Here is a 12,068-nt window from a genome sequence, read left to right as displayed (position 1 = left end):
CCGTCTGAAAGTGTCTTCTGCCTGGATATTTTCGATGTATTCCTGCGTTTCATTGGAATGATTCTGGCTTCATTTGTTGTCTTGCAGAGTTACAAATTTTTCTCACAAAACATTACAAAATATTGCAGCACCAGTGTTCATGTAAATTCTCAAATAGGGTTGCCATCTAAGGTCTTGATATTAATATAGTTGCTTCTCCTTCTGCAAAGGGATTCTTTAATTTTCCTAAACGTGGCATCTGTTTGGATCAAAATTACAATTTTTTTTTCAGAGTACCACAGAATAGATCATTGCCAAGAGTAGAATTAAAAGGGGAGCTTGTTCTACCTTGGAATACTTTTCGGAATTTCGTCTCCAGAAAGCCCTGTGATAGAAGTTGAATGTACACTGACGGTAAAACTCGGAACACAAAAAAATTAATGTAGAATAATAAAATTTCGGAAATACATTTGTCTAGTAATGTATTTACGCGATTAACATTGCAAGATCACAGTTAATGTAAGCGCGAGATAAGCTATTGCAAAAGTGAAATGCTGGTACATTAACAACCGGTCTAACCACCAGAATGTTGAATGCAAGCATGCAGACGTGCATGCATTGTGTTGCACAGGTTCCGGATATCACCTTGCGGAATGGAGTTCGATGCCTGCTGCAATTGGTCGGTCAATACAGGGACAAATAAAACAGTTTGTGGACGACGCTACAGTTGACGTCCGATGATGTCCCATATGTGCTCTATTGGAGACACATCAGGGATCGAACAGCCAAGGCACCATGTCCACACTGTATAGAGCATGTTGAGTTACAACAGCGGCATGTGGGCGTGCGTTATCCTGTTGGAAAACATCCCCTACACTGATGTTCATGAATGACAGCACAGTAGGTTCAATCATGAGGCTGACGTACATACTTAATTTGAGGGTGCGTGGGAGGGCTACGAAAGTGCTTCTGCTCTCATACGAAATTGCACCCCGGACCCTATCTCCACGTGTAGGTCCAGCGTGTCTAGGCCGCACGCAGTCAGGTTGGTTGCAGGCACTCAAGTGGCTTCCTCCTAACCTATATACACACAGCCATCACCGTCACGGAGACAGAAAAAGCTTTCATCAGATAACACAACACACCTCCGCTCTGCCCTCCAGTGAGCTCTTGCTTGACACCAAAGCTCAAAACGGCGGGGGCGGTGAAAAGTACGCTAGAGGGCGTCTGGATCGGAGCTGTACTTGAAGTAACCTATTTTTAACAGTTCGTTATGTCATTGTGTTGCCCACTGCAGCTCAAATCGCTGCTGAAGATGCAGCACGAAGTGCCAGAGCCACACACTGAACACGACGTTCTTTACTCTCTGTAATACCACGTGGCCGTTCATTTCCTGAACTTCTCGAAATCGTACATTCCATCAGCTACAGCTGCCAGTAATCGCGTACAGTGACTATATTCCTTCCAATTATATCTGCAGTATCGCAGAAGGAACATCCAGCTTCTATTAGCCCTACTGTACGACCACGATCAAAGTCAGTAAGGTGTTGAAAAAGGCGTCTTCGTCGCCTTGAACGCTTTCTTGAGTAACATCAATGACCAGTCTCAAAGGTAACTAACGCTTACGACCGTTACAGTGTGTGTTTAAAGCAAACTTGATTTGCATTCTCATAGTGGCGCTACTAGTGCCACTCTTATGCGACTGGCGCGAAATTTGAATAGGCATCATCTTCCAGATGTATAAACATGCCTACCAACTATTGCTTATGCCGCACAACTCCTTCTTTCCGTTAGGTATTTTCTTAATCCATTTTTAATGGTGGCAATTACTTTAGATTTGCTACAGTGTTTTCCTGAAATTACCCAGGAAAAATTAAGGCTTCCCAAATTTTAAAACACGTTTCAAGTTATAACATTATCATGTACTTAGGAACCAATATTTTATTAAAATTTAAATGTGATGCAGTCACTATTGCATTTAGTCGTCTATCTGTTACGCTATTACTCTATTACACATTCATAATAAGTGAAATCAAACTAAGCATACGTGTTTTCAAAAGAAGTTAAAAGTGAAATACATCATGAAATTGAGAAAACTGTAAACTAATACAAATTTCCATTTTCATGTCAGGTAAAACCGTTGGGACATTTACGAAACTCAGTTAATTTTTAATTATCATATGTTCCATGGTAAGAGACCTTCTGCTGTTTCAGTGATGATCAAGTATGGCTTAACCATCCACAAGGAATACAGTTCTTACAAAAATATAAGAATCTAACTTGAAATGAAAAGCTCCAATTGAAGAATTAACAATAAGTTCCAAATTTAATGTACAATGAGGTGACAGAAATTATGGGATAGGGATGTGCCCGTATAAAGATGGTGGTGGTATCGCGTACCCAGGGTGTAAAAGGGCAGTGTATTGGTGGAGCTGTCATTTGTACTCGGGTGATTCATATCAAATGGATTCCGACGTGCTTATTGGCACACGACTGGAATTAATAGATTTTGAACGCGGAGTGGTAATACGAGTTAGACGCATGGGACATTTCATTTCGGAAATTGTTAGGGAATTGAATATTCGGAGATCCACGGCGTCAAGAGTGTGCCCGAGAATACCACATTTCAGGTATTACCTCTCACCACGGACAACAGTGGCCGACGGCCTTCACTTAACGTCGAAGGACGGCGGCCTTTGGGTAGAGCTGTCAGTGCTAACAGATTGTTTTGAGCAACACTGCAGGTAATAACCGCAGATATCAATGTGGAACGTACGACGAATGTGTCCTTTAGCACAGTGCCGCGACATTTGGCATTAATGGGCTGCGGCAGCATAAGACCGACGCGAGTGCCTCTGGTAAATGTAAACGTCGTGTGACTAGGGCCTCCCATCGGGTAGACCGTTCGCCGGGTGCAAGTCTTTCGATTTGACGCCACTTCGGCGACTTGCCCGTCGATGGAGATGAAATGATGATGATTAGGACAACACAACACCCAGTCCCTGAGCGGAGAGAATCTCCGGCCAAGCCGGGAATCGAATCCGGGCCCTTAGGACTGACATTCTGTCGCGCTGACCACTCAGCAACCAGGGAGCGGACAGTGCCTCTGCTAAAAGCGCAACATTGCCTCTGATGGGCTCGTGACCATATCGGTTGGACCCTAGACGAGTGGAAAACCGTGGCCTGGTCAGATGAGTCCCGATCTGAGTTGCTCATGGTAGGGCTCGTGGTACGGTTAGAGAGTGGTGTAGACCTCACGACGCCCGAGCTGTCAGTAAGACTCTGTAGAACTGTTCGTGACTTCATAATGGCTGTGTTTACATGGAATGGATTGGTTCGTCTGGAGCAACTGAACCGATCATTGACTGGAAATGGCTATGTTCGGCTACTTGGAGACCTTTTGCAGCCATCCACAGGCTTCATATTCTCAAACAACGATGGACGTTTTATCGATGACGAAGTGCGATTTCATCTGGCTACAATTGTTCGCGATTGGTTTGAAGAACGTTGACAGATCGAACGAATGACTTGGTCACTCAGATGATCCGACTTGAATCCCATCGAACATTTATGGGACATAATCGAGAGGTCAGTTCGTGCACCGGCAACATTTTCGCAATTATGCACGGCTATAGAGACAATATGGTTCAATATTTCTGTGCGGGACTTCCAACGACTTGCTGAGTCCACGCTACGTCGAGCTGCTGAACTACGCCGGGCAGAAGGGGGTCCGACACGATGTTAGGAGGCATCCCATGACTTTTGTCTCCTCAATACAGAACTTAAATGTGTAGAACTCAATTTAAAAATGCCGCACGAAAAACATCCTCATGTTAACATCAAGAAAAGCAGCAGACAACGGCGGAACCTGAAGCAGCTTCATATGTTTCTGGTTACGCTGTCCTTTAGGTACGAGGGCAGTTCAATAAGTAATGCAACACATTTTTTTTCTCGGCCAATTTTGGTTGAAAAAACCGGAAATTTCTTGTGGAATATTTTCAAACATTCCCGCTTCGTCTCGTATAGTTTCATTGACTTCCGACAGGTGGCAGCGCTGTACGGAGCTGTTAAAATGGCGTCTGTAACGGATGTGCGTTGCAAACAACGGGCAGTGATCGAGTTTCTTTTGGCGGAAAACCAGGGCATCTCAGATATTCATAGGCGCTTGCAGAATGTCTACGGTGATCTGGCAGTGGACAAAAGCACGGTGAGTCGTTGGGCAAAGCGTGTGTCATCATCGCCGCAAGGTCAAGCAAGACTGTCTGATCTCCCGCGTGCGGGCCGGCCGTGCACAGCTGTGACTCCTGCAATGGCGGAGCGTGCGAACACACTCGTTCGAGATGATCGACGGATCACCATCAAACAACCCAGTGCTCAACTTGACATCTCTGTTGGTAGTGCTGTCACAATTGTTCACCAGTTGGGATATTCAAAGGTTTGTTCCCGCTGGGTCCCTCGTTGTCTAACCGAACACCATAAAGAGCAAAGGAGAACCATCTGTGCGGAATTGATTGCTCGTCATGTGGCTGAGGGTGACAATTTCTTGTCAAAGATTGTTACAGGCGATGAAACATGGGTTCATCACTTCGAACCTGAAACAAATCGGCAATCAATGGAGTGGCGCCACACCCACTCCCCTACCAAGAAAAAGTTTAAAGCCATACCCTCAGCCGGTAAAGTCATGGTTACAGTCTTCTGGGACGCTGAAGGGGTTATTCTGTTCGATGTCCTTCCCCATGGTCAAACGATCAACTGAAGTGTATTGTGCTACTCTTCAGAAATTGAAGAAACGACTTCAGCGTGTTCGTAGGCACAAAAATCTGAACGAACTTCTCCTTCTTCATGACAACGCAAGACCTCACACAAGTCTTCGCATCCGAGAGGAGCTCACAAAACTTCAGTGGACTGTTCTTCCTCATGCACCCTACAGCCCCGATCTCGCACCGTCGGATTTCCATATGTTTGGCCCAATGAAGGACGCAATCCGTGGGAGGCACTACGCGGATGATGAAGAAGTTATTGATGCAGTACGACGTTGGCTCCGACATCGACCAGTGGAATGGTAACGTGCAGGCATACAGGCCCTCATTTCAAGGTGGCGTAAGGCCGTAGCATTGAATGGAGATTACGTTGAAAAATGGTGTTGTGTAGCTAAAAGATTGGGGAATAACCTGGTGTATTTCAATGCTGAATAAAACAACCCCTATTTCAGAAAAAAAATGTGTTGCATTACTTATTGAACTGCCCTCGTACAACACTGTCCCTTCCGGCACACGGTATACAATGTGTTGCAATAAAATGTAATACTTACTGCGGAAACGGCTTCACTAATGCGTCCAGATTTTGGAGATAAATGGTCATGAAGGGCAGCACCATGGAGATTATGGTGACGCACCCCATAGCCGTCCAGCCTGCCACGGGCCACCGCCACGTCGCGTACCCCAGGAACAGGCTCACGATGAAGAAGTGGAAGTCCGCCGACATGTACCACGACTGGAACATGCACTGCAAAAGCAAAACATTTCACCAAGTGTTCTGTTCTTACAATGGAGAGTACTTAGGTTTTTTATAACAGTCATAGATACAGGAAATTATGAGTCAACAAAGCCAAATACAATCACCGTACTTTCAGAAACAGAGCTTGGTCCCACGAGGAAATACAGCCGCGGTCAGCGACAAGGTAAAGAGCTAAGTGGAACGCACTATTTGTGATAACAGCAGACGCACAACAGGCGGACAAAGGAAAGCCATCCAAGGAGCGACAGCTTGATGCTACTGTTATTAAGTCAGGTTGATGAGGAACGAATCCACATCCTTCATTTAGTTGCTTAATGTGGAAATTAACGCTTATTGCTGGCTATAGTTTGACAGACAGAAGTTGTAAGAGTTTAATGAACTGTGACGGGAATGTGAACAACAGACGTAGATATAATAACTCTGAAATAATACGTTGATAATGGGTAGTTACTAGCGGAAATCAGGATCTGATCTAATAAAGCTAGAACGAAAACGGCCACTGATTGCTGCTGCTTAAAATTTTGAAAGTTATCACGGAGTGCATTCCACTTTCCTAATGTAAGGTATTTTGATGCAGTAATTACGATGTTTAACAATTGGTTATTAAGTTACCAGAATGCAGCGGAGAGTGAGCTGTCTTGAAACATCCTAGCAGGTTCAAAGTGTGGCCGGACCGGCACTCGAACACGGGACCTAACGCATTACGTCAGATGATTACCAGAAAAAGAGAAAAAGAGAACTAAAGAATGGGGTAGTGGAGTGTACCTTATAGCTATTAATGTTTTAACAGAGGGCGGTTTGTGTAAGACCAAGCGGTGGAGAGCGAAATTTCAGACCGCAAAAATGATACAGGAAGCGTTCAATGTAACGTTGTAAGATAGTCACTTGAGTCGAGTGGTTTCGCAGGGACATGATGAATAACGACATGAACTACTGGATTCCTGATATTCCGATTTGCAGCTCAAAACATTTAACTGAAACATTATTTTAGCTATTTATATCTTTAAACAATGTAGCATCAGGATGCAAATGAATTGTAAATGTATATCCCACATGCGTTCCCCAAGGTAATGGTATAGGCCCTTTGCTGTTCCTTATCTATATAAGCGATTTGGGAGACAATCTGAGCAGCCGTCTTCGGTTGTTTGCAGATGACGCTGTCGTTTACCGACTAATAAAGTCATTAGAAGATCAAAACAAACTGCAAAACGATTTAGAAAAGATATCTGAATTGTGCGAAAAGCGGCAGTTGACGCTAAATAACGAAAATTGTGAGGTTATCCACGTGAGTGCTAAAATGAACTCGTTAAACTTCAGTTACACGATAAATCAGTCTAATCTAAAAGCCGTAAATTCAACTAAATACCTAGGTATTACAGTTACGAACAACGTAAATTGGAAGAAACACACAGAAAATGTTGTGGGTAAGGCTAACCAAAGACTGCGTTTTATTGGCAGGACACTTAGAAAATGTAACAGACCTACTAAGGAGACTGCCTACACTACGCTTGGCCGTCCTCTTTTAGAATACTGATGCACGGAAAGTCAGCACGTTTTGTACTATAATGAAATATGGGAGAGAGTGTTACAGAAATGATACAGGATTTGGGCTGAAAATCATTAAAAGAAAGGCGTTTTTCGTTGCGGCGGAATATTCTCCAATTCCAATCACCAACTTTCTCCTACGAATGCGAAAATATTTTGTTGACACCAACCTACATAGGGAGGAACGATCACCACAATAAAATAAGGGAAATCAGAGCTCGTGCGGAAAGATATAGGTGTTCATTCTTTACGCGCGCTATACGAGATTGGAATAATAGAGAATTGTGAAGGTAGTTCGATGAACCCTCTGCCAGGCACCTAAATGTGATTTGCAGAGTATCCATGCAATGAATATGTGACAATAAACGGGGGAGTGATTTCGAACTGTAAAAGATAGGTCACTCCTGTAGTACTCATGTGACCAAGTTTTTAAATAGGCGAATAGAGCGTGGCTCTCGGTCTTCTAATGTTCACAGTTGGTTGGGTAAGGTATTCGGTAACGTTAAGTGGCCAGTGAGTCGCAGGTGTTCAGATGTGTTAGGAATACGAGGCGTGTTTGTTAAGTAAGTACTGTTTTGAAATTAAAAAAAGACGCGCTAAGATATCTCAATAATTTTATTTTTACATGGAAGCCTGTACCTTAATCTACTTTTCTACATAATTTCCGTCAATATTGAGGCACTTGTCATAAAGTTGTACCAGTTTTTGGATACCCTCCTCACAGAAGTCTGCCGCCTGACTTGTTATCCACTGCATCACCACTGTTTTGACTTCGTCATCGTCTTGAAGACGCTGAGCGCCCAGGTGTTTCTTCAAGTGCAGGAACAGATGGTAGTCACTGGGCGCAAGATCGGGGCTGTACGGAGGATGATCTAGAGTTGCCCATCGAAAAGATGTGATGACATCTTTGGTCTGATTCGCCACATGCAGACGGGCATTGTCTTGCAGCTCAACTTCCATGGACTGTTGCTTTGATTCTGGTGTGACGTAGGCCACCCGTGTTTCATCGCCCGTAACAATCTGGCTTAAGAAATTGTTGTGGGTTGGCAGGAGAGCCAACACCGGGTACTAGAGGAAGCCGAAAGGCACGCGTTTTAGCTCACGCAGGCTGGCGTGAGGTCTGGAACAGGACAAGGAAATTAGACTTTAGAAAAATGGACGTGGCTGGTGGAATACTTAACTTTAATCCATAAATGGTGAACGTCGCTCTTGACGGTACATTATTCATAATCTCAATAGTAACTGAACATGGCGCCTTGCTAGGTCGTAGCAAATGACGTAGCTGAAGGCTATGCTAACTGTCGTCTCGGCAAATGAGAGCGTACTTTGTCAGTGAACCATCGCTAGCAAAGTAGGTTGTACAACTGGGGCGAGTGCTAGGAAGTCTCTCTAGACCTGCCTTGTGGCGGCGCTCGGTCTGCAATCACTGATAGGGGCGACACGCGGGTCCGACGTATACTAACGGACCGCGGCCGATTTAAAGGCTACCACCTAGCAAGTGTGGTGACAAGCGGGGACACCACAGAAATCATCACCATCGTTTCGGTACCGCTCAAGGGAAGTCAATGCACTGTCTAAACGTTTGGTTTTGTGCGCATCCGTCAACATTTTCGGTACCCAAAGTGCGCACTATTTTCCGACATTCAAGTGCTCGGTCACAATGTCATACAAAACACTACGAGAAACATTAGGAAAGCCATCCCGCAAGGAGGAAATCGTAGAACGTCTGTTTTCTCTCACCTTATTGTCCACTTCCTGCATCAAACTTTCATTAACGACCGAATGACTCCATCTCCGTTGTTCATCATGCACATTTGTGGGGCCATCTTTAAATGCTCTCACCCACTTTCTTACCATTCCAACACTCATAATGTTTTCTCCGTAAACTGCACAGATCTCACGATGAATATCGATCGCTTTTAGGCCTTTAGCACTAAGAAATCTTGTAACAGCCCGTACTTCACAGTCGGCGGGACTCAGGATTATCGGAGGCATCTCAAACACTCAGTACACAACGTAAACAATGAAGAATCAGACTGTAATGGCGTCATTGCGTAGATAAAGGTACAGGCTTTCATGTAAAAATAAAATTACTGAGATATCTTAGCATGTCTTTTTTTAATTTCAAAACGGTACTTACTTAAAAAAACACACCTCGTATTTCAATGTGCACCTTTTTGGACTTGTTATTTTTCCAGAGTAACAGTTCGTAACAGAGAACGTTTGAACAGGGGTAAACGAAGAAAAGTTCACAATTCAACATCGCTAAAAGAACATTTTATTGGGTGACAGGTTTCGACAGAGCTATGCTGTCATCATCGGATCTTTTGGTTATGAATTTTTACACAAAGCATCCATCAATGTTGTTAGTCGCTTTACATTTGCGTGTGTACACCCTACTGTCATTGAGATCATTAGTCATGGCAGTGGGGTGTACATGCGCAGTGTGAAACGACTTGCAACTCTGGCGGATAATATGTTGTGAAAATTGAAAACAATAAGATGCGATGATGACAGCACAGCCCTGTAGAAACCTGTCATCCAATTTTTTTTTTTAAACCTGTCAGCCATTTTGTTTTTTAGCTACCTTGGCTTGTGAAGTTTTTTTCAGTTACCGTATACTGCAGACTGCCCCCAGATAGCGTCAGGAATATGTTTGAACAATGTGTTTTAGTATAGATATCAGTAACTGCACTTTGTTATGGTGAGCTATTGATTGCATACATATTTCGATGAACTTCTTGAACATTAGGAATTTATTCCTACAGCTAAAGCAAAAATCCCTCCGAACAGGTCTCGGCAGATCCAACAATACCGACCGACCAGCGTGTCATCCTTATCCGAAAGGCGTCACTGAACGCAGATATGGAGGGTATTGTGGTCAGCACACCGCTCTCCAGGCCGTTGTCAGTTTTGGTGACTGGAGCCGCTACCTCTATGTCAGGTACCTCATCAGTTTTTCTCACAAGGGCTGAGTGCACCCCGCTTGCCAACAGCACTCGGAAGACCCAGATGGTCACCAATCCATGAGCTAGTCCAGCCTGGCAGCACTTGACTTGGGTGATCTGACGGCAACTGGTGCTACACTGTTGCAAGGCCGTTGGCAGGAATTTATTCAGTTTATTTGATTTTTGTGCTCAGCACAACGCCTTTAGCTTACATTAGTCATTGTGTGCAAACGCTCTGCTTGCTCTGATAGGTCAGTTATTTCACATTCCACTGATTTCTCCGTGTGTAAGATTAGTCTATGTAATTCCACCATTCAAAGTAATTCATGTTTAATCTGAATAAACTGATGGAGTACTTTAAGCCTTCGTTTCAGCTACACATATATCTTCACTGACTCTCAGGCTGGCCAAATGGTTAATCGATGTTTCATTAAGGGCGTAATGCATCAATGCGCACACAACCCCTATATTAGAAAACAAGCCGTAAACAGATCAGAGGAAAAATGCTCGTGTATTAGCACAAAAATGGTAAATACGGTGCTCTTCAAAAGACTAACAGTGAGTGGTTAACTAGATGCCTGAATCCTCATTGCGCCTCTCATCAAAAATTTTGGCATGCAAACATATTCGTGCTCATTCATCATAGAACATTCTAAATCCTTTTACCCAGACTCTCTAGTTATGTATTCACACTCAGTGAAACGTGGCGCCGTTGAATTAGTAGGCTGTTCTGTCTGGCGTCACTGGCTCTGGTGTAGTATCGACTCTCCCTCTTGCGGCCTCATTGCCAATATCTATGAGGAAAAGTTGGTATCTGTGGGCTGTGTCCTTAGAAGGTCTTTGCTTGCCGATATATATACGGGGTTCGCTGGCCCGAGAGGGAGGACGAAATTTGGGGATTGGAGGCAGCGTAGCGACAAGAGGTGGTCACGAGGTCCGAGCGACCGAAGCCACGAACTGCGCAAGGAGGGCCTGCCCAGGGCGAAAATACCGGAGTACTTCACCGGGATCTGCGTCGACTACAAGCAGCAGGCCGACATTCCGTCTGTTGGTTGGCAACATTCGTGTCGGACGACTGCTCGTGGCCTGGCTGCCCTCTTCTCCTTGGCTTTCGTCGGCAACACTCAGTAACCGCTGCGACGCACCGTGGATCCATGGAACTGATTGCTGATAAAGGGGAGTAACGTTCTGTAATCCTCGTGGTGATTTTTTTTCTTTCTCTACCTGCCATCCTTATCCTCTTCTTGTTTGTACCCAACCCTCACAGTTTTACTCGTTCGGCTCTTTGGCCGTGAATATAGGCAGCAGTATTGTACTAAGACACTAGTTGTCGTTTGAAAATTTGTCCCGCTATTGTAATGCCTTTCCTTTCTGGTTTGTACCCAATCATTAATGTTCTAATTAATCAGCTCTTGGTCGTAAATACAACCGGAACAATTATGCGAACGCACAGTTGCCGTGAAACCAAAGAGAGACCTTGTTGTTAGATTTAGCTGTTAACCAGTTCAAATCTTTGATTGTAATTGCATTTCTCATTCATTAGTTATAATCTGAACAACCTGTTGTACTAAGCTGTTCGATTCCTTGTTTGAAAGACCGGCTCATTATTGGTGTATTTTAGCTGGATTTTGTGGTTCCGTCGAGTGAGTTCTCTTGTAATAAGTGTTCACAAGTGATGTTTTAAGACGTTCCTTCTGAGCGGTCTTAATAACTGACAATCAGTACCTTGAAAATATTAACAACCAACTGTCACCAGGGCTTTAGTCAATTGTCAGAAGGGACGGGTTGGGGTCCAGTCGCACTTCGGTTGCCGATTGACGTTAAGAGGTTGATTGCTTTGAAGTAAGCCTTATCATTGTCATATTGTTTGCTAATTTGTATAACCTCTCAGCCCAGGTGCGCATCTTAACCACGAACTTTTCGACATACAGCTTTCAAATTAAAAGTTAAGTCATCTGTTTTGAGTAATTGAATCACTCTTGTCATCAGTGGTGCTTATATAGTTTTCATGTGTTACGGAACGGCAGTTAACAAGACAGACTGTGTCCAGTGCGGTAGTAAGCACCGCTGTTGCACCCG

General features: G+C 44.1%; 1 protein-coding gene across 1 annotated transcript in view; it reads right to left on the bottom strand.

Annotated features, from left to right (window-relative positions):
* LOC126162354 (nose resistant to fluoxetine protein 6-like) overlaps positions 1-12,068 on the bottom strand; it is a 346,588-nt gene that overhangs the window by 60,555 nt on the left and 273,965 nt on the right. Inside the window, exon 9 of the mRNA XM_049918807.1 lies at positions 5,291-5,484. Within this exon, the coding sequence (XP_049774764.1) occupies positions 5,291-5,484 (194 nt within the window). The remainder of the gene's footprint in view (positions 1-5,290; positions 5,485-12,068) is intronic.

Source organism: Schistocerca cancellata, chromosome 2 (genome assembly GCF_023864275.1).
Source record: "Schistocerca cancellata isolate TAMUIC-IGC-003103 chromosome 2, iqSchCanc2.1, whole genome shotgun sequence".
NCBI classification, from domain to species: domain Eukaryota; kingdom Metazoa; phylum Arthropoda; class Insecta; order Orthoptera; family Acrididae; genus Schistocerca; species Schistocerca cancellata.
The sequence above is the reverse complement of the archived record's forward strand: the minus strand, read 5'-3'. Positions and strand labels throughout refer to the sequence as shown.